Genomic DNA, 23,440 nt, shown 5'->3' on the forward strand with positions numbered 1-23,440 from the left:
ACCAGGCCACCAAATTCCCAGAGGCTGTGTGAGGTTAACCAAAGACCTCAAAGAAACTAGGGAGAAAGGCAGGAAACCTATATGCAAGCATTAAAGAAAGCTACCCCTAACACCTTTCCCCCATACTATTTCTAGAGCTATTGCTCTGGGTGCTAAGGCTGGACACAGGGGCAGAGCCAACAGGAACTATTTGGTTTATCAAAAAACACATTAAAAGGGCACATTATATATATGTGCCTCTTGCATGTATAATAGTTTTAACAACTTGCCTCCACGTCACATGGCTGCCTTTTTATGGTAAGCTCTAAGTAAGCACTCAGAGGGACTTTTGAGTTGAATAAAATCCCACTGGAGGGACTATTCCAGAACGCCCATCCCTCTTCAACCAGGGTCCTAAATGTGCCCCTCCCACCCAGCATGAAGTACTTAGTGCTCTTTACCTGAGGGTGCTATGCAGTCGCACTGTCCCTTGAGCTGAGGTGAGGGAGAATCATGTCCTTAGTGAAGTTACCACTCTGAAGCCAGTCTGCCTGGTTTCAAATCCTGACTGTCATTTATAAGCTGTCCAAATTAAGGCAAGTTATATGACCTCTTTGAGCCTCAGCTTCCCCATCTGTAAAAGAGGGATAATAATAGCATCTAACTTACAGGGTGCTGTGATAACTGAAGGGGCTTAATATGTATAAAGTGCTAGAACAGTGCCTGGTATATAGTAAGCATTATACTTAATGCTATGAGGATGATGAGCTGTAAATACTAGTCCAGTGAACAGCTGCTTGAGGCTGAGGCAGTGCAGCCATGACAGGAGGGAGCAAAGAGAAAAAGACCAACCAGTTCAACTCTGAGTCAAGGAACCATGCCAAGGCACCACCTGGGATGTCCCTCCCTGAGCCAGCACACCTTCTACTGGGGGTGCCTCTGCAGCCATCACCTTTGCCATCTCTCATGCCCCCCAGTTATAGCATCCAATAGGGATGAGGGGTAAATGGAGAAAATCCTGAGCAAGGTTAGCCCTCTTAGGAAGAGCCTCAAAGATAAAAACAAGACACAGGAATTACTCTCCCAAAGGTGATTCAAGCCATGTGGTCTTGGCCAAGTCACTTTATCTTCTTCACTTCTCTGTGCTTCAGTATCCCCATCTATACAACAAGGGGTCTGACCAGATGATCACTGGGTTCAGAGATTCTGGGATTCTTCGATTCTAACAGACATTACTTGCAAAGAGGCATCATTCTACTGCTCTCCTCTCATTAAAAGAAGACTGAAATGCCAAAGATACAACTTTTAAAAGTGTTTTATAGCAACTGATTGTGACACAAATCAGAAAGGGTTCACTGGTCAGCTGGGGAAGGGCCCTAGGCTGGCCACACAAAGGCACTCTAGCCACCTCCATCACTTACCACTTCCCTTCTCTTCCCTACTGTCTGCTTGATCCAGGTCACTACTCCCACTTCTGCAGATTTGATTCAGGAGGGCAGCCCTCTTTGTTCTATTCACTTACCTACCCACGCCTTCCTGCAGGCCTGTTCAAAGCCTCACCAGCCTCTGCTCTTAGGCCTGCATCCACACCAGCTGCAGCCCTGGTGACACTCTTGGACCTCAGCTGTGCCCTGGGCAGCAGAATGAGAGTGCCAGAGGTGACTACACAGGCCTGGGTACTTCCTAAGAGAGCCCAAAAGAAGCCAACAGAAGGCAAAAGAAAGCATAGAGCATTCTGTTCTGCACAGAATTTTGAACGTTTATAATAACATCAAACTATCTGTTTGCATCAGAGGCCATGCTGTCTCAAAGCAGCTCCTCCTCCACTCTCCCTCCTTTACAGACAAAAAAGTCCTATAAACTGACAAAACCTTAAAATGAAATGGAAAATGAAATTTACCTTAAGCCAACTAAATACATGGAGCTGGGTCAGGTTTTAGTCAGGTCTGCTTTTGTCACATTAGCTATGGTTTTTTGAAGACTGGAGTATGTTTAAGGTAATATTCGTGCTTTATAGCCATGCTTTTTAAACTCTGTACTTGCCAATTCAGTTACCTTCTCCTATGAGGTTTGCCCTTCAACAGTGAGATTAGTTAGGTTGATTAGGCTGGTGGAGACAATCATGTTTACAATCTTCCTAAAACATAGAGCTCTCCATGAACAAGAAAGGCAAAAACAATGAATAAATAAACAAAATTTTTTTACTCCTTTTCTTCAATTTTCTCTAGAGGCTAGGCATATTTCTGATAGTTTTAAAGCTATGGAAAAGTTTTATTATAGATTTTATTATAGAATTAAAAATTTCAAAAAATAATTGCTTGGAACCACAAATAATTAAAAGGAAACATAGTAATCCCATAAACAAGCATTCTGGCATCTGTTAGAAAATTTTCCTCAAATTATGAAATGTAGCTCTCCATGCTTTCCAATGATTGTTATAGTACCCACAAATATCTGTGATTTCAGTGGAATACTTTAATGTAATTTTTCTTTTTAAGGCATGATCCTGATTCATTTTTTCTTCAATATCTCAGTCATTTCAGGAACTACCTGCAAATAAAAACAAAAAGTAATTAAGCAACTAGAGCTTTCACTGTGATACGGTCACAGCTCCGTAAGCAGTACAGGGAGGCCAAAAGGAACAACACGAATCACTGTTGAGGCACGAGGGCCCCCTCCTCTCCACCAGGAACCCCCTGTTCTCCAGTAGTCTCTCTTCTCACCCAGGGAGACTACCCAGGACCCAGGGCTGGCAGGGCCTACAGCTCACTCATTGCCTAGGTGCCTTTTTTTTTTTTTTTTTTTTTCCTTTTTTGAGACAGGCTCTCACTCTGTCACCCAGGTTGCAGTGCAGTGGTGCAATCATAGCTCAGTGCAGCATGCACTTCCTGGGGTCAATCAATCCTCCCACCTCAGCAGCCACCAATCTGGCTAATTTTTGTAGAGACAGGGTTTCGTCATGTTGCCCAGGCTAGACTCGAACTCCTGGGCTCCGGTGATCTGCCTGCCTCAGCCTCCCAAAGTGTTGAGATTACAGGTGTGAACGACTGCACACACTGCTACCTTTCGGCTTTTTGACCCAACCACAAATTTCAAGAAGGCACCCTAGAAACAGGAAGCCCAATTTTTCTTGTCTGGGCGAAAAGTACTGTGTATTTACCTTTGTATTTTCCTTGGCATTCTTCCCACCCTTAACTGCATTCCTGACTTCCCTTCGAAGTCCACACCAAAGTCTCTAGCTTGCTGCAATTATGACCCCTGCTAACCTCCTCTAGTACTTGTTCTCTCACTGTTCATTCATTCATCCATCATTCATGTCACAAACATATTGGTTGCTTTTTCAGCAGCATACTACTATCATCTGGCACACAGAAATGTGCTACGTGCTGAACATTCAATATCATCATGCTTTATTAAAATCAAGACCTTGTGTGCTAATACAGTGGCTGGTCAGCAGACAGTAAGAAACCACAGCAAGGGGAAATGGCCTGAGTTGGCTCCCACTTTAAAAAGGATTAATTACTAACCCTTAGTCGTGGCAGTACAGTGGCTGCAACTGGAGCCTCCAGTGTAGAGCTGCTTTGTAACTGCTTGGATAGAGGAGAGCTATCTGAGGGAGCTGCAGGGAATGTCAGACAGACACTCTGAAAACTGGTCCAGCCACTTGTGCAAAATATCAATTACCCAGTCTTCCAAGGGGCTTTCGGCTGCCTTAGCTCACAAAGATCCCAGCTGAACTCACCACTGATGAATATAGCCTCTCAATTATTTAAGAGAGCTACATTTCCATTAGGTGGAAATAATGTGTTCGTACAAAATTTATTAAGGAAATTGTCGACATGTTGTTTCTTCCGAATGTCACTTTGTCTCCAGCCTATTAAAAGGCCCATGTTTACCATGGAGCCAGCAGGCATTTGCTCAGGGGTGGCATTAAGTGCTGGCACCACTTCTCCCAGCTTTCCTCAGTGGAAAGACCATGAGCTCATGCCAGTCACATGGATGACATGCTAACTGAGCTTCACACAGGACCTGTATATTTCATGAAAAATAGGATAAAGCCCAACTTCTCTTACCACGAAGTGAAACACTAATTTGGTTTAGAATATATAACTTTTCAAAATTTTACCAAATATATCCTTACCACCCTCCCCACGAAAGGTTTGAGAGGATTTTCTCTACCATCTATATCTTTTTTTATTAGATCAACCACACACTTTTTTTTTTGAGACAGAGTTTCGCTCTTGTCACCCAGGCTGGAGTGCAATGGGGCCGTCTCAGCTCACTGCAACCTCTGCCTCCCAGGTTCAAGCAATTCTCCTGCCTTAGCCTCCTAAGTAGCTGCGATTACAGGCATTTGCCACCATACCCAGCTAATTTTTTTTTGTATTTTTAGTAGAGATGGGGTTTCACCAAGTTGACCAGGTTGGTCTCGACCTCCTGACCTCAGAGGTGATCCACCCACCTCGGGCTCCCAAAGTGCTGGGATTACAGGTGTGAGCCACTGCAGCCAGCCCAACTGTACACTTTTCAAGCATACCACATGATGCCTTATTTAGGAAAAAGGAAATGCTAACTCAGGTTCATTGAGTGTCTGATGGCCTGAGCACACTGAAAGATCTTCTTATGTCTATTCTCTTTTAGATATTGCAGAGGCAACTCCCTACTCAGTAAGACCCAATAAAAGTCACCTAAGTTTTTTTAAAAAAAGACAACCTACTGATATAAATCACAGTAAAGTATGTTTCACTCATTCATTAGTACTTCCTCCAGGAAGTACTAAGGGAAACAGAGAAGCTCTCTGTCACTGTGGGAGTAACAGAGGAGTTCTGCCTCCTAGTTGGCAAGAACAGACAGAGGCCTATGAATCACCCAATCAGAAGTGTGTTCATCTTATACTGGAATGTAGGAGAAGGAGAAGAGAATAGCATTAAAAGCTCCAAATTCGAGTTCTGAGGAAGATCAGTGTGGATTAGGAAAATTCAGAACATCAAACTAAAGAAAAAAAGGATTCTAGGCAAAAAAATGAGGCACAGACAGAGATAAACAACTGCAGGTTCCCGAGATAGTAAAGAGATTATAGTGACTATAGGGGAGAAGAGGAAAGAAAAGAAGGTTTAGAAAGATAAGTGGTTTGCTGAGGTCATTCAATGCGAACAGAATAGTCTCTTTGAACAGATAGGTGGTGCTGGGACAACTGGATAATCACATGCCAAAGAATGAAGATGGACTCCTACCTCATACTATATATAAAAATTAACTCAAAATGGATCAACAACCTAAATATATGAGCTAAAACCATAAAACTCTTATAAGAAAACAGGGGTGAATCTTCATGAGCCAAGATTTGGCAATGGATTCTCAGATATGATGCCAAAAGCACAAGCAACAAAATAAAGATAAATTGGACTTCATCAAAATCTAAAACTTGCACATCAAAGGATATTCTCAAGAAGGTGAAAAGCTAACCTATAGAATGAGAGAAAATGTTTGGAAATCATATCTCTGATAAGTGTTTAGTATCCATTATATGTAAAGAATTCACACAAGTCAACAAAAAGAGAAACAGCCCAACTGAAAATGGGCAAAAAAGGTGGATAAACATTTCTCTAAAGGAGATATACGAATGGCCAGTGAATATCTTTTCATATGCTTACGTGCTTAACATCACTAGTTATTAGGAAAACGCCAATCAAAGTCACTATGAGATACTACTTCACACCTACTAGAATGACTAGAATTAAAAAACAGAAAATAACAAGTGTTACTGAGGATGCAGAAAAACTGGAACCCTTGTGCACTGCTGGTGGGAACGTAAAATCATGCAACTTCTATGGAAAGCAGTTTGAAGGTTCTTCAAAAAGCTAAACATGGAATTTATATGACCCAGCAATTCTACTCCTACTTATAAACCCAAAAGAACTGAAAGCAGGGACTTGAGCAGATACTTGTAGGCCAATGTTCACTACACTATGGATTAGGCAATGGGTTTGTGTTTTTTTGTTTTTTTTTTGTTTTTTTGTTTTTTTTTTGAGATGGGTTCTCATTTGCCTAGGCTGGAGTGCAGTGGCATGATCTTGGCTCACTGCAACTTCTGCCTCCTCCCAAGTTCAAGTGATTCTTCCACCTCAGCCTCCCGAATAGCTGGCCACCATGCCTAGCTAATTTTTGTATTTTTTTGGTAGAGATGGGGTTTCACCATGTTGGCCAGGCTGGTCTCAAACTCGTGAAATCGAGTGATCCAATCACCTTGACCTCCCAGTGCTGGGATTACAGGTGTGAAGTCACCGTGCCTGGCTGGCAATGGGTTTTTAGATATGAGACTTCAAGCATAAGCAACAAAGAAAAAATTGGTAAGCTGGATTTCATCAAAATTTAAAACTTTATTTTAAAACTTTTTCTTCCCCTTTTTCATAGGCATTGACAAAATTTAAAACTTTCATGCTTTAAAGGACACCATTAGGAAAGTGAAAAGACAACCCACACAATGGGAGAAAATATATGCAAATCAAATATTCAATAAGGGACTTATATCCATGATATATAAAGAACACTAACAACTCAAGAACAAAAAGATAATGTAATTTAAAAATTACAAAGGATCTGAATAAACTTCCTCCAAAGAAAATATACAAATGGCCAATAAGCAGATGAAAAGATACTAAAAGTCATTTGCCATCAGAGAAATGCAAATCAAAACCACAATGAGATACCACCTCACACTCATTAGAAGGGCTAGATTTAAAAAAAGACAGACAATAACATACATTAATGAGTATAAAGAAAAACCAGAGCCCTCACACATTTTTGGTGGGAATGTAAAAGGGGGCAGCCACTCTGAAAACAACCTGACGGTTATTCAAAATGTTAAACTCAGAGTTACCAGGTGACCTAGCAATTCCATTTCTAGACATCTATCCAAAAGAAATGAAAACATAGGTCTGCACAAAACCTCATACGTGAATGTTCATAGCAGCATTATTCTTAATAGCCAAAAAGGGGAAAAACCCAACATATCCATCAAATGATAAATGAATAAACAAAATGTTAACATACCCCTATAATGGATATCATTTGGCAAGAAAAAGAAAGTACTAACACAGGCTATAACATGGATGAACTTTGAAAACCTTATGCTAACTGAAAGAAGCCAATCACAAAGATCACATATTACATAATCCCATTTATATGAAACATACAGGACTGGCAAATCTATAGAAACAGAAAGTAGATTAGTGGTTGCCAGGAGCTGGGGCTGGGGTCTGAGGATGCAGAACATAAAACAGGGAATGAATGCTGATAGGTATGGAGTTCTTTTTGGTGTGATGAAATGTGTGATAGTGGTTGTGTAACTGTGAAAATACTAAAACCCACTGAATTGTACATTTTTAAGTGGTGAGTTTTATGGTACGTGAATTATATCTCAGTAAAGCTGTTTAATATTAAACAAAAAATAGGTGGTGCCCTATGCCCTATCACAGTAACTACAATTATAATATTTACCATTTATTGAGTACCTACTATGTACCTGGACAGAACAGGCAGGCTAATATTTATCACAGACTCTATTAGTATTAGGTGCAGTATAATTTAATTTCATCTTCATTACAACCGTTAAAGAGGTAGTGTAATATTTACATTACTTACAAGGAAGCTGACATCCAGAGATTAAATATCTTAGCCAGGACAATTTAACTAGTATGTGGCCAAGGCAGAATTGGAATTAAAGCTCTTAATTACTATAACATATTATTTCTGAGGCAAAAAAAAAAAAAAACAACTTGTCCTTTATAACTAATGGTTGTTGAAGGGTCAAGCAAAACAATGAATGTAAGAGAATAAAATGTTATGCGTATACATTTTTACTCCAGATACGGTTCTACTTGGTGACATTTTTACTCCAGATACGGTTCTACTTGGTGAGCAAAATATCACCTAGGGAATTATTAGTCTAACAGCTGTATATACATGCTACACGATGCAATTTGCAATTTAAATTTTTCACACGAAAATTAGGCTAAAAAAGTCCTTTTCGTACACTATAATTTGACTTCCATTTTCTTTAGATCATAATCCAAAATAGATAATGCTAATTCTCACCCATAATTTGTATAATTGTATTTCTTAACGTTATATAATTATCTTATATATTTCTTAATGTTATATAAATATTTTAAAATTATAATTTAAAAATTTTTTTAAATATAATTAGAATACATAAAATACAAAAAATAACAAAAATTATATTAAAAATATAAAAATATATAACATCAAGAAATATGATTATACAAATATTGTATTTTTGATTTTTTAAAATCAAAAGTATTAAATATTTGATTTTTAAAATATTTTCTTTAAATATTTGATTTTTTAAAAATGGGGTCGCCCCAGTGAGGAGTATATTCACCAAACCACTTTGTCTGCACTCTTCTGTCAGAATTACTACAGTATTCACCTACAATGTGCTCATTCTGATTTCAGCTGAGAAAACGACTTGATGCGTACTCTGTAGGTTCCTAGAGTCTGTCAAAGGTGCAATTCTTTTTACTGCACTTTATCCAAGGTACAATAGTAGTGGTGAGCCACCCAGCTGTAGTACCTGCTGAGCCAGAGAGGCAGAGAGATGAGAGAGGGGGGGAACAGAAGCAGGACCCTGGCTTAGTTGTGCCCATAACCTGCTGATTGTCCCAAATCACATCTCTCTGGGACAGGCAACTTAAAAAGAATGTACCTGGCTTGTGTTACTTACACAGTAAAAAACAGGAGTCTGCCATATGTTTAGTATTTTTATAATCTGTAGTTTTTTTCCCCCAAACTGAATTTTTTTTTTTTTTTTTTTTTGAGACAGTGTCTTACTCTGTTGCCCAGGCCAAAGTGCAGTGGTATAATCATGGCTCACTGCAGTCTCAATCTCCTGGGCTCACGTGATCCTCCTACCTCAGTCTCCCAAGTAGCTGGGACCACAGGCACATGTCACCAGACCTGGCTAATTTTTGTATTTTTTGTAGAGATGGGGTTTCACCATGTTGCCCAGGCTGATGTCCTACTTCTGGACTGAAGTGATCCACCTTTCCTCGGCCTTCCAAAGTGCTGGGATTACAGGCATAAGCCATTGTGCCTGGCCTCCCAAACTGCACTTTTAAAGGACTGATTAACTTCTCTACTTTCGTATTAATCAAATACATATGTAACTGTACTTCAGAACTTTATTTTTATTTTTTTTAATTTTATTTATTTATTTATTTTTGAGATGGAGTCTTGCTCTGCCGCCCAGGCTGGAGTGCAGTGGCACGATCTCCACTCACTGCAAGCTCCGCCTCCCAGGTTCACGCCATTCTCCTGCCTCAGCCTCCTGTGAACTGAGACTACAGGCGCCTGCCACCACACCCGGCTAATTTTTGTATTTTTCGTAGAGATGGGGTTTCACCGTGTTAGTCAGGATGGTCTCGATCTCCTGACCTCGTGATCCGCCCGTCTCGGCCTCCCAAAGTGCTGGCATTACAGGCGTGAGCCACCGCGCCTGGCCTATTTTTATTTTTTTGAGACAGATTCTTGCTCTGTTGCCCAGGCTGGAGTCCAGTGGCACCATCTTGGCTCACTGCAACCTCTGCCTCCCAGGCTCAAGTGATTCTTGTGCCCTAGCCTCTCGAGTAGCTGGAATCACAAGCATGCATCACCATGCTTGGCTAATTTGTTTTTCACATTTTTAGTAGAGACAGGGTTTCACCATCTTGCCCAGGCTGGTCTCAAACTCCTGAGCTCCGGTGATCCGCCCACCTCAGCCTCCCAAAGTGCTGGGATTGCAGGTGTGAGCCACCGCTCCTGGCCATGTACTTCAGAACTTCTAAGCTGTATGAGATAGTCATTGCCTTAATACAATTTTAGCTAAAAGCAAATAAACACAGTATCTTTGTCTGAAGTCTCTCTCTAGTCCAAAGCGGGCTTCCTAAAATACAAAAGGAGCCTGAGAACCTGAAACTGGAAGTCAGCTGACTAGATGATTTTTAAGGCCTCGTTCCACTTCACTGTCTTAGGACTCTTTCTCACTGAGATACCTCTGTGTCCACACACACACACACACACACACACACACACACACACACACACACTCTCATGCCAAACCTGGGAGCTGCCCTTAATGCAGGACCACAATGTGTGTGACCCCATTCCATCAACAATGACTACAAAGAAGCTCCTGCCCTAAGGCAGGTGTCCATTGGAAGAACACTGAAAATTTCCAACTGTTTAACAGTTTATCTTATCATGAAAGCTGCCATGTGAGTTTTAACACATAGTACACAGGCAGACAGAAGAATGTAACTTAAACAAAATTATTTATAAGTTTATTAAAATATTCTCTTGAGGAAAAAAGGCAACTACACTAGACATCTACTTGCAAACATGGATGAGGTTCAGAAAGTATTTAATTTTGCTTTTAAATAAAAAGAATATTTACCCCTCTACTCATACCAATAGTAAGGAACTGAATTCTTACTACTTGAACAGAGTTATCATTATACAGAGAAAAAAAAATTCTCTTTTTCATATCAGCTCCCCTTCCCACTGGAACATCTTAGTGGGAAAATGACTGACCTTACTGTTTGTTCTTACACACTTGGGCCAGGCAACACGAGCAGATGACCTATCTGAACCCCAAATACCAGATACAGAGCTTCAGGGTTACTGAAGAGGGGTAATGTTTTTCCCAAGACAAGATCTAAGCTCTACAGCAGGGGCCTTCTGAGGGGAAGTATGCCCAACACTGAGCCAGAGCAAGAGCCCCATCCTAGTCTTTGGCATGCAGTCTGAGCCATCACGGAGTAATTGGCTCAAGGGTCCTATTTCCATCCTTCACTGAGCATGAACATATACTTCAAAATACAAATGTGCTCTCCAAGCACTCTCACTAGTTCCTCTAGATATGTGCAGTGCTGGTGAAGTCACGGAAATAGGCCAATCCTCTTGCTGAGGGGACCACCTGTAGCTCTGTTCTCAGGCTACAGCCTCTCCATGAGGCCTATAGCCCCTCGCTGTGGTTCTACGTGAGGGGTTCCTCACCCCAGCAAAGCCACTTCTCCTAGGGTTGGATTATATTTTCAGAGTGTCAATTCCTGCATGAGTGATTTCTGCATAAGATAACCTAGAAATGTGTAGGCAGACCCAGGGAAAAGAAGAGACCAGGCCATGAACTTTAAATGTGGCCAAATGAGTATCAAGTGCTCATCATCTGTAATTCACTAATTAATATCATGAAAGTAATTTTTCTCATGGGAAGGTCAAATATGGAGGTGACGGCAAGAGAGAAGGAACACTCAAAAGTGGAGTGTGAGGAGTGAGAAATAAGTGTTCTCCCTACACTCATCAGCTAAGGAAGGCCATTAACCCACAAACACAGCAAGCAGAGCATTCTTATTGAGTCAGATAAGCTGGATATGAGTGCCTACTCTCCCCTGAAAAGCTCTAGCATTCTTGGCAAATTCCTGAATAAGGGGGTTTGATGTTAATTTCTTTAGGGTTCTTGCCAAATATGATTCTAGGTTATAAATTACTTCAATCACTTTACATTGTGCATTAACTTAGCACATGAGATGCCAAAAACCATGTGAGTATTTTTTTTTTTTTTGAGACAGAGTCTCACTCTGTCACCCAGGCTGGAGTGCAGTGGCACAATCTATGCTCACTGGGTTTACGCCATTCTCCTGCCTCAGCCTCCCGAGTAGCTGGGACTACAGGTGCCCGTCACCACGCCTGGCTAAATTTTTGTATTTTTTTAGTAGAGATGGGGTTTCACCGTGTTAGCCAGGATGGTCTCGATCTCCTGACCTCGTGATCCGCCTGCCTTGGCCTCCCAAAGTGCTGGGATTACATGTGTGAGCCACGGCGCCCGGCCGCCATGTGGATATTGTAAAGACAATTTGGACTCTTTCTTAAAAGCAAAGTTATAATGCTCTATATAAACAACACATATCTAATCTTAGAGCAACTTAACCTTTAAGTAGGTCAAAATTGTGTACATATATTAACAGTATATATACAAACATAGACACACAAACACATGATGTTTTCTTTTAATAGCTTCATCCCTGACCAATTCTAAGAGTTTCTCGGATGACAATCTAGATAATAGCAATTTCTCTCAAGGCCAGCTTACCTTAAATAAATCTGCAACTATTCCATAATCTGCCACTTGGAAAATTGGAGCTTCTGGGTCTTTATTAATAGCCACAATTGTCTGTGAAATAAAAACAAAGAGTTTTGACTTTTACCAAGAAAACATTCCACACAGACTGACAGTTCCATTTTAACTTCCCTTACGATATATTAACATTCTTAAAATGTCTAAAAATAAGATTTGATGCATCTGTATGCATCTGTGTCAATATTGTAAATTTATTAGAAATTTCTGGGTTGGAATGCAATAAAATTCTCTCTTACCCACAACTAGCCCATCTCAGTACTAAAGAGTTTAAAATCATTTTTTTTTAAAGTTCTTCTTTTGACTTACCAAAAAAAAAAAACTGATTTTAGGTGAAAAAGTAATAAATCTATACCCAAATCCACAGCCTTTGTAGTGCAAACTATTTTGTCCTTATTATTTAAAAATTATTATTCTGTAGGACAGGCACAGTGGCTCACGCCTGTAATCCCAGCACTTTGGGAGGCCAAGATGGGCGAATCACCTGAGGTCAGGAGTTCGAAACTAGCCTGGCCAACATGGTAAAACCCGTCTCTACTAAAAATACAAACATTAGCCAGGCATGCTGGCGTGTGCCTGTAATCCCAATTGCTTGCAAGACTGAGGCAGGAGACTCGTTTGAACCCGGGAGGCAGAGGTTGCAGTGAGCAGAGATCGTGCCACTGCACTCCAGCAGCGAGACTCTGTCTCAACAAAAATAAAAATAAATAAAATTATTCTGGGATATTCTAACAATATGAAAGCTAAACTATCTTGTCAGCCTGTTATTAAGGGACGTTAAACAGCTTTAAGTCCTTATGTACATAGCAAATAGACTAATAAAACAAGCAAATTACTTATATCTCTTATAAAAGCTATCAAACATTTCTCTTATTTGCTATAAAAATATTCTTAAATGCAGGCCAGGCGTGGTAACTCATACCTATAATTCCAGCACTTTGGGAGGTGGAGGCGGGAGGATAAGACTGTGGACTAAAAATAATTCAAATCTCTAGAAGTAAAATTAAGTTTCTACCTACCTGGCATTGTATGTTGTGAAAACAGCTGGTATTAAAAAACACATTAAGTATTTTGATGTAGCCTGACTCAAAATACAGGCTACATGATATCGAACATCTGTGTATTTCCCTTAGAGGGGTTCCTCAGAGAGATGTGCAGAATATGCCAGAATGTCTAAGATTGGAACATGGTTATATAGTCCAGGTAACTGCTAATCCAGAGAAACATGCTACACACATTAAGATGCATGGTCAGAGACAATAAACAAGTTTCAAACATGAGCCTCAAATTCAAAGGCACAAGAACAAACATTTTGAATAGCAGATGTTGATTTGCATTGACGTGTTTGTCTTTTGGGAATGTGTAACCTGCTTCACGGCGATAAGCAGAGATTTGTTTAGTTATTGATGGTAAATTATTCTCCTAGAGGCCACTTAGATATCTGGGAGTTTAATCATCCATAAGCTTTTTTCATTGTACTATATAACAATTGTTATTATCATTATTACTTTGAGACAGAGTCTCATTGTGTTGCTCAGGCTGGAGTGCAGTTGTATAATCAGCTCACAGAAGCCTTGATCTCCTGGGGTCAAGTGATCCTCCCACCTCAACCTCCCGAGTAGCTGGGACCACAGGAGTGTACCACCATGCTCAGATAATTCTTTTATTTTTTGGAGAGATGGGGTTCTCACTATGTTGCCTAGGCCAGTCTCCAACTCCTGGGGTCAAATGATCCTCCTGCCTTGGCCTCCCAAAGTGCTGGAATGACAGTGAGCCACCATGCCTGCCTTAAAAGTTACTTTTAGAGAGAGAGCATATAACTGTGGGCAAGGAACCACTACAGTATTTAACAAAAAAGATGTGGGCTGGTTATTGTTCTTCGGATTATTAAAATAATATTTCTAAATAATCAATTGTAAAGAACTATGCTAAAGTCTTGCTCGTATCCAAAGCTCTCTCAATAGCTCCTTGCAAGCTCAAGTTCTTCCTTCTTACAGAGCTTTGAAATGCATAGATTGTATTCAACCATATTATTATTATTACCTTTTTTTTTTTTTTTTTTTAAACGGAGTCCTGCTCTGTCGCCCAGGCTGGAGTGCAGTGGCGCAATCTCAGCTCACTGCAAGCTCCGCCTCTGGGGTTCACACCATTCTGCTGCTTCAGCCTCCCGAGTAGCTGGGACTACAGGTGCCCGCCACCACGCCCAGCTAATTTTTTGTATTTTTAGTAGAAACGGGTTTTCACCATGTTAGCCAGGATGGTCTCAATCTCCTGACCTCAGGTGATCTGCCCACCTCGGCCTCCCAAAGTGCTGGGATTACAGGCGTGAGCCACCGCACGTGGCCTCAACCATATTACTATATATTAGTTCAGAAATTGCTTTCATTAGATTCATTTGATTTAACAATCAAATCTTGAATTCCTTCAACTAAACCAGGATTCTAATTAAAATTGCAGCTTGTAGGGAATGCAACTGTCAGATTTAAACCATTCTAATATCCCATTTTAGAACTTAAAACCAATACAACTAAAGACTATCTCCTATGCAGATAATGGGGTTATGACAACAGAGGACGACAAAGACAACAGGACGAGACAGTGACAACAAGGGCTATGCCTTTTTCATTTAAGCACTCCCAGCTTCTAGTATAAGGAACGATCTTAATAAACATTTGTTGACTAGTTGGAGATACAGTCTTGGCTGACCCCCAACACCAGTCTCTTTACTTCAACTGTTCCCTATTTGCTCTGACGTACACTACCTAGTGTCTTTCCCACAATCCAGCCCTGTTGGCGTGGTGTGAGAATTTTCACTGGTATCTTCTTGACAGGCAGAATCTTTTACTTTTAAGAGAAGCAGAATTCTAGCTATGTCCGAACTGGTCTGGCTAAAAATATACTTTAAGGCTACTGGTGCTGGAGTTTCTTTCTTTTTATTTATTTTTTCTTAATGCAGCAATCACATTTTCCCCATTGGCACTGCTGTTTTCATAGCTCAGTAAAGAAACCTACCATCCAACTATAAAATCTGACTGGTTTTGGGCCAGTTCATTTAGAAGCTACAAAGAGGTAGTGCATGCATTTCAAGTTAGAAGAAGTTAAGCCTGTTAAAAGTTTTATTATCTTTTATATCAAGCTTCCATCTGAATGGATAAATGCAGGAATGTCAGAGGCATCTCTGACTTCATGAAAGACAAGTTCATAATTCAAACCATACATTATTATGCATGAATTAATGTGTCATATTCTGAAATATATGTTCAGAGTCATTACACAGGACTTCCAGAGTAGTCCAAGTAGCAAGTTAAAATCAAGTGTTTCCTGGCCGGGCACAGTGGCTAACGCCTGTAATCCCAGCACTTTGGGAGGCTGAAGTGGGTGGATCACGAGGTCAGGGGATTGAGACCATCCTGGCTAACACGGTGAAACCCTGTCTCTACCAAAAATACAAGAAATTTAGCCAGGCGTGGTGGTGGGCGCCTGTAGTCCCAGCTACTTGGGAGGCTGAGGCAGGAGAATGGCATGAACCCAGGAGGCAGAGCTAGCAGTGAGCCAAGATCAGGCCACTGCACTCCAGCCTGGGCGACTTCAGCCTAGGCAACACAGCAAGACTCCGTGTCAAAAAAAAAAGGGCAATAAGTAGAGGAAGGAAACACTTGACTTTTTTTTTTTTTGAGACGGAGTCTCGCTCTGTTGCCCAGGCTGGAGTGCAGTGGTGCAATCTCGGCTCACTGCAAGCTCTGCCTCCTGGGTTCACGCCATTCTCCTGCCTCAGCCTCCCGAGTAGCTGGGACTACAGGTGCCCGCCACCACACCTGGCTAATTTTTTTTTTTTTTTGCATTTTTAGTAGAGACGGGGTTTCACCATGTTAGCCAAGATGGTCTTGATCTCCTGACCTCATGATCTGCCCACCTCGGTCTCCCAAAGTGCTAGGATTACAGGCATGAGCTACCACGCCCGTCCCCATACTTACTACACTTTTGATAATTACTGAGATACTGAGATATTAAGATGGCCTGATGCTCCAACCCAAAATGTGTTGGTTATACTTTGATAACAACCCAAGAAGAGGGCCCTGCTGATATATGAGATTGTGACGGTTAGAGGACCAAAGTGAAGCAGACAGAGAGAGAATCAGGGACCAAAACCTCAAAAATAAGTTAGACGTTCAGAACCTCATCAAATTGTTTAAGCCTCACATTTTCTATCCACAGATTGTCATAGCTGAAGGGCACCTTAGTGATCGTCATTCAATACCCACATTTAGTAGACAAAGAAACAGTTTGCAGACAGCACTCATCATGCATTAAGTTAGCAGTGGAGCTAATAACTCAGGTTCAGGCCTCTTTCCATGACACAGCACTGCCTCTGTGACCAATAATTTTTAAGGCAGTGAACAGTAGCTTTTATTTCTTTCGGTTCCCAGATCTATATTAGTGTGAATGGCTAGACTACATGCACTGTAACTACATGGAAACATACAAGGTAAGCCAAATCCCAAAATGTGGAAACGTTTTCTTTTAGCATCACTGATGTACAATTACCTTGCTGTCTTTCATCCCAGCTAAATGTTGGATGGCTCCAGATATTCCAACAGCAATATAAAGTTCCTGAAATAAAAGAGGTCATGTTATTGATACATATTTATATTATATAATACTTTCCAAAGTGTTTGCTATTAGCAGTTTAAGTCTTAGGCAAAAGATATGTTAAATAAAACAGAGGCAAAATGTATTGCTTAAATTATGCTTTCCTTTTTCTCTGATCTCCTTAACCTACAGTTCTCTTTTTCCTGTGAATTTCTATAGCAGTGGTGGTATAATAAATATGTGGATAATGAGGATTACTGAACATTTACTATGGCCAGACACAGTGTTAAGCATTTTACATCAAGTGTCTCAATCTCACAATTACCTGTGAGGTAGCATTTTTCATCTGTGGCACTCACTTGAAAATCACTTTACAACTCATACATGCTGTACATACCCATTAACAATTAACAACATACACACATTGTATATTAACATATAAACACATATACTCAAATATATTAAAGTAAATTTGGACTTAGTTGTTTGGCTTAGTTGTTTGCCTTATCACAAAAGGGTATTTGTTAAAATGGTAATAAGGATATGTTTACTAAACTTTGTATTTAGAAAAACCAGAAATACAAATCACTATCAAGAGATTTTAAACACACACACACACACACACACACACACACACACACACACACACACACGTTCTCTCTGAATAAAAAATAACAAACTTCTCAAAGGCATGAGCTGAACCTTTGTGTTTCCAGAGCCTAACAAAAAGGCCTCCATACCATAGTTTTTCGGTAAATGTTGATGATATTTGTACCTCTTCCTGCCCCTCTGCCCTCAACAAAGGGAATGACTGACACTGTTCTGTCTCCTTATCTAAAATTTTTATAGTACCTATGTTTGAAAATAAAAACACACTTCCATTATGAAAAATTTTAAGCACTTTAATAAGTGTTTAATTAGAAGAGCTTACCTGCTTCATTTTGTTTACCAGGTATAATTAAAGCTTCAATTGAAAACTTTTTCCCACACAAAAAATGAACAAACAAGTCCTGGCCTGGGTAGGAGGTATAACTAACATGTAACCAGACTAACACTAAGGTTTTGTCACAACTGACAGTAAAGTCTCTCCTCGATATGAATAATATGTGGAAGGCACTGAAGGTGGTTCTGTTATACTTAGTTTTCTTATAGAGCAGATACTGCAAAAGCCAATGACAGTGTCAAGGTGGTCCCACCTTGTTTTCTGCACTGCTTATGATCTCATTTAACAATTGCTCAATCCAAAATAAGAGAGCATTTCAACTAGGATCTGGAAATAATGTTATTGCCTCCAAATGTTATGATTTTTCATAGCACCTAAGTGTATATGACCACATACAAGTCAATTCAGGGCCTCACTTTTTCCAGTTGTAAACAGAAGAGGTACAGCTCCAGCACTGGTGCTTGTGAAGAAAGCTCCCCAGGATACTCTGATGTATAGCCAGAGCTGGAGAACCACTATAATAGGTAATCCCTCAGCTCTTTGGCAGCCTGAATCTTAGAACTGTCCAGCCCCCTGCAGTACTCCCTAGGCCTGATCTTTTCAAGCATAAAGTGTCCAACTGCTCCTAGAGCTGCACCATGTAACCTGGAAAAGGAATCAATCTAGTCCCCAAAGTGAGTTAATTATCTAAAAATGAGATGAGCTTGTTTTTTAATCAACTTGTACTATAGTTACCAAAAGCCTGAAGACAAGAATAATTTGGGGTAATAAGACTGTGTCTTAGGGTGGGGAGGAATGCTGCAGAAAGTATGGATGAGGATCAAAAAGCAATTGCATGCTCTGTGATTCTACCTTGGATGTGTCAACTGTGATCCTACACAATGCAATAAGGCCCTGACATCATACTGTCTCTCACACATGGACACTAGCATAAGTAGTAAATTTCTTCTACTACTTTCTATTTAAGATTTACAAGTAATTCAATAGTTTTTTTTTTTTTTTTTTTTTTTTTTTTTTGAGACGGAGTCTCACTCTGTCGCCCAGGCTGGAGTGCAATGGTGTAGTCTTGGCTCACTGCAACCTCCACCTCCTAGGTTCAAGCGATTCTCCCACCTCAGCCTCCCAAGCAGCTGGGACTACAGGTGTATGCCACCCCACCCGGCTGATTTTTGTATTTTTAGTAGAGATGGGTTTTCACTATGTTGGCCAGGCTGGTCTCGAACTCCTGACCTTGTGATCCACCCACCTCAGCCTCCCAAAGTGCTGGGATTACCAGCATGAGCCACCGCGCCCAGCCTTCGATAGATAATTTTAAGGTCACCTCAGTTTATTCTGACTAGCATTTCATTCATGAAGGGACATTTGTTAAATTGTTAATCAAAATATACTAACGTTCATATTCAGAAAAACCCAGCAAACAAATTCTAACATAAAGATTTTTAAAGCAAGCTATTTAGCTAGATACCATTCTTCTAGGTATATTCTCAAAGTAAGCGCTGGAAAAGACCAATCGTCCTGTAAATGAGTCTTTCTGTCATACACGTCTACAGTAAATTCAACTCTTAAAAGCTCCATGTGCATTATAAAATGCTAATGAAAATGTTGATTCACTCTGGCAGTAAACATACATATAATACAAATGAAAATTACTTAAAACCCACTGTGTCCCCAAAAATGAACTCCATTGACTTTACCTGTAAATGTCACTAAGGAAATAAGAGATACTGGGCCAAAACACGCTGAAGACAGGTGCTCCAGGGCCATTTCTACCTTTCTGATCACAATAAATGGTCCAAATGGATCCACATGACCAACAGGGCTTTATTTTACTGTCTTGCAAACATGGTCCTCTGAATAAATGTAACAGCACTGAGACTATAACCCAGAACAAGTCCAGGGATTTTGGCTGCTGCTCTGAGGCTGATAGCTCTCTCAGGCAGGAAGAGAGGCTTTTTTCCTTCTTTTTAAAAAACATCTACAGGCAATTAGACTAAAATCTTAGTCTAATTCCTCATGGTTCAGAAAGCATTTTTGTATTTCAATAATAATAATAATTACTATATACGAAACTCTCTACAGATGCTAATTTATGGGGCACATCAGATACTGCTTCACAACCTAACAAGACAATCCCTTCCCTGAGGCACTTTCCTTCTAAATCAGATAGTAAGATAATTTGGAGAGAAAGTGAGAGATGTTGCCAGAGAGTACAGCAATTAAGGGTTATACAAGGTGTGGCGGGGGATGGAGGGGATTAAAGGAACGAACAGAAACAGAAAGAAGGAGGGATAGTCCTAAAGATAGGCCTCGTGGCTTTAGAATCTAGAAGAGTGAGAATTTTGAAGAGAATGGATCAACCCAGGTGGCTGATAGCAGTCTGGGTTGATCACTCTGTGATGCCAAGAACAGGGACTGTGCGGAGAAGTAAAGCCACAGGATGGGAAGAGGACCAGAGCTTATTCTGAAATATAGAGAAAGGATAGCACTTAACCTTAACACAAACAATGACTGGCAGAAAAAACCCACAAATACCTCTTCCTTTGCCAAAACCTATAGACTCACTCAAAGAACTCAGGGGCTGAGGTCTAAACTAGTTACAGTGGGCTAAGATAGAAAGGGCAGCAGGACTGAGAAACTGCTGCATCTGATGCGGTTTAACAGGTTTACCGTATCACTGTGGTTAAGAACCTAGGTTCTTGTAGCCTCATTGCTTCCATTCAGATCCCAGTTCTGCCATCTGATAGCTACATGACCATGGGCCATTCATTTAACCTCTCTATGCCTCAGATTGCTCATCTAAAACACTGGAATTATAAGAACTCCTGCTTTATAGGGTTACTGTTGAGGCTCCAGTCCTTAGCATAGTATCAGATTTCCCCAAGACACACTGATGTGTCACTCACGGATTGAGGTTTGTTCAAATATTTGTTTTCTCAGCCACTAGGTGGCCAGGTGGGCTCCTGGGGATAGTCTCAGGACTACCATGTACAGCTGAGCAGGCTGCACACTGAATAAATCAGGAGGGCACCACTCATAAAAGTCACTATAGCCCTGCATTTTTATTACAGTAACTTTCCAACAGATGGCAGTAAAGTAACTTGAGACAGGAGTACTTACAAAAGAGTTGTGTGGACTAGAAGTACTGGGTGGCCAGAATCCCGTGGTACAAATACTATAACTGTCTAAGTGTACCATAACAGGAAAGAGTTGAGCAGCATTGGGTAACTGATTTTACTGTTGTTGATATTCTTACTGTATCTTACAGGTAATATAAAGATGACTAATTCTGTGTCCTGTCCTCAAGAAGCTCACAGTCTAACAATTACAGGCTATGGCAAGGTCACAAAAATCTGTAATCCAATAAAGGAAAATGGAAAAGAGGTGTGATAGAGCTACAGTCCCTCATCAGCCGCTCACTTTCCTACCTGCCACTGAGAAATGGAAAAGCCATTAGGAGCAGAAAGCAGATTAGGGGACAGTATAACCCTAACCCTAACTCTAACCCTAACCTTCTGCCAAACAGGGGCCCACTTTTGCCATCTATCCCCATCTGTTCCTGCTCCCTTAGTCCTTCAGACAAAAGAAGCTTTTAAAGCAGGTTTTAATGGTCCTGGCTTAATGATAAAACTGCATGTCTGAGAATTAGAGGGATGATTGGAATGAAATCTTCAGACTTTTATAGAAATTTGACCAACCTGTGGATTCAACATGGCTAGTGTTCTCTGGTGGATGATTGGGTTTTTGGCTGCTTTCTTCATAAAGTAAGTATATACGAACATCATTCCTGCTTTACCCAAAACACATGCCCAAACCTGGAATTCTAAGATGTATTATCTGAGCTCTGCTTTTCCAGAATTTCGTGTAGAAGCTAAGGGGAAAACTGTCCTCTGTTACACTGCATTTTCGCTCATCACTGTTAAGCCCCAAACAGAGTTATTCGATATATCTATACTTATATATCTTGTAAGCCATATATTTAATGTTAAATTTTCTAGTGACCACATTAAAGTAAAAAGAAACAGGTAAAATTAATTTTAGTAATGTAATCTCAGGTCAGACTAACTATATCTTAAGTACCCAATAATCACATGTGGCTTAGTGGTTATCATGTGTGCAGCACAAATCCAAAATAATCATAGAACAAACTAAAAAGCCTTCTTGTAAACTCCACTAGGGAACTGTGGACCATGGTCTGGCAACACATCTAAAGATAGAATGGCATTGTCTTATGTGTTTGTGTTGCTTCTATTGGCTCAGAACAAGACCATTTACAGGTTCTTTTATGCTCAATGAGAACATGAACCAAAAAGAAAAGTCAGCAGTGTGGCAGAGCTGAAGACTAGCATTAGAGGCAGCAAGATTAAACAAGAGAGTAGCCAATATAGAGAGTCACAAATAGATGACAAAAATCTATCAAATTTCAGGTGGTGTGGCCCATTATAGGAAAACCAAAAGCGGATTAAAACTACTGGTTTAATATGATGAGTTTATACTCTGAAAAAGCAACTCTCTATCAAATTTTGTTCTCCAGTAACTTATATTTATCTCTTAAAACTCTAGACAGACCTGAAAAATATTTCCTCAAAAACTCACAATTCTAAAAAAGATGTAAAAAGTATCTAAATTATGTGAGTCAAAAAAATTTAAATGGAAATTTAAAAATACATGGAACAAAACACCAAAAAAGGGAGGGTATATCAGAACATGTGGGATGCAGCTAGAGTGGTATTTAGAAAGAGTGACTGATTTTGAGACGGAGTCTCACTCTGCTGCCCAGGCTGGAGTGCAGTGGCACGATCTCGGCTCACTGCAACCTCCACCCTCCTGGATTCAATTTTTGTGCCTTAGCCTCCCGAGTAGCTGGGATTACAGGAACGTGCCACCTCGCCTGGCTAACTTTTGTATTTTTAGTAGAGATGGGGTTTTGCCATGTTGGCCAGGCTGGTCTCAAACTCGTGACCTCAGGTGATCCACCCACCTCGGCCTCCCAAAGTGCTGGGATTATAGGCATGAGCCACTATGCCTGGCCATTACTTAGAAAGATTTATAACCTCAAATGCATATTAGAAAACAAGGATGATGGAAAATTAGTAAGCTCAGATCTCAACTCAAGAAAGTTGAAAATGAGAAGGTAAAATAAACCACTATGTTATTTGATTGTTACAGTTAAATAAGTAAGAGCTGAGTTCAGATCCTGACTCTCCCACTTACCAATCTGCATTCTTGAGCAAGTTATTCAATCTCTCAAAGGCTCAATTGCTGTTATGTGTAAAATAGAGACAAATACCTGCACCTAATAGGATTGTTGTGATGATGAAAATGAGATGCACATAAAGCACTCAAAATATTTGTATAATACTATTATTTCTAAAATTATCACCAAATCTCTAAACTAGAAGGCATTTTTAATGTTATAGTTCTAAACAGAAAAGGAGACAGCCAACTGTCATAAATTTCACTTTAAAATGGTAACTATTACTATCTATATACGTATAGTAAAGAAAGTTGTTACTAACTTGATACAATTCTTCCAGGGGAGTGTACTGGGGAAAATTTTCTTTGATAGCTGTTAGTTTCTTCTTAGAATTTAGTACTGACCATAAAGTTAGAATTTCTGCCCAGCTTCCTAGTCAGTGCTTGCCTAGGAAGTTGGGGTGATTTCTTTACAGATTTCTAACACAATCTTTGTGCAAGGATACATATCCCAGATGCAGGTACTAAGACATATCAAGTTG

General features: G+C 40.2%; 1 protein-coding gene across 1 annotated transcript in view; it reads right to left on the bottom strand.

The window, feature by feature from the left end:
* Positions 1–2,219: 2,219 nt before the first annotated feature.
* The window catches only part of ETFA (electron transfer flavoprotein subunit alpha), a 102,887-nt gene continuing 81,666 nt past the window's right edge, over positions 2,220–23,440 (bottom strand). The window contains exons 10-12 of the mRNA XM_023197634.2: positions 16,718–16,783; positions 12,128–12,208; positions 2,220–2,529 (exon numbers count right to left, since the gene is read on the bottom strand). Of these exons, the coding sequence (XP_023053402.1) occupies positions 2,491–2,529; positions 12,128–12,208; positions 16,718–16,783 (186 nt within the window). The 3' untranslated portion in view covers positions 2,220–2,490. The remainder of the gene's footprint in view (positions 2,530–12,127; positions 12,209–16,717; positions 16,784–23,440) is intronic.

This window comes from Piliocolobus tephrosceles, chromosome 6, assembly GCF_002776525.5.
Source record: "Piliocolobus tephrosceles isolate RC106 chromosome 6, ASM277652v3, whole genome shotgun sequence".
Classification (NCBI taxonomy): domain Eukaryota; kingdom Metazoa; phylum Chordata; class Mammalia; order Primates; family Cercopithecidae; genus Piliocolobus; species Piliocolobus tephrosceles.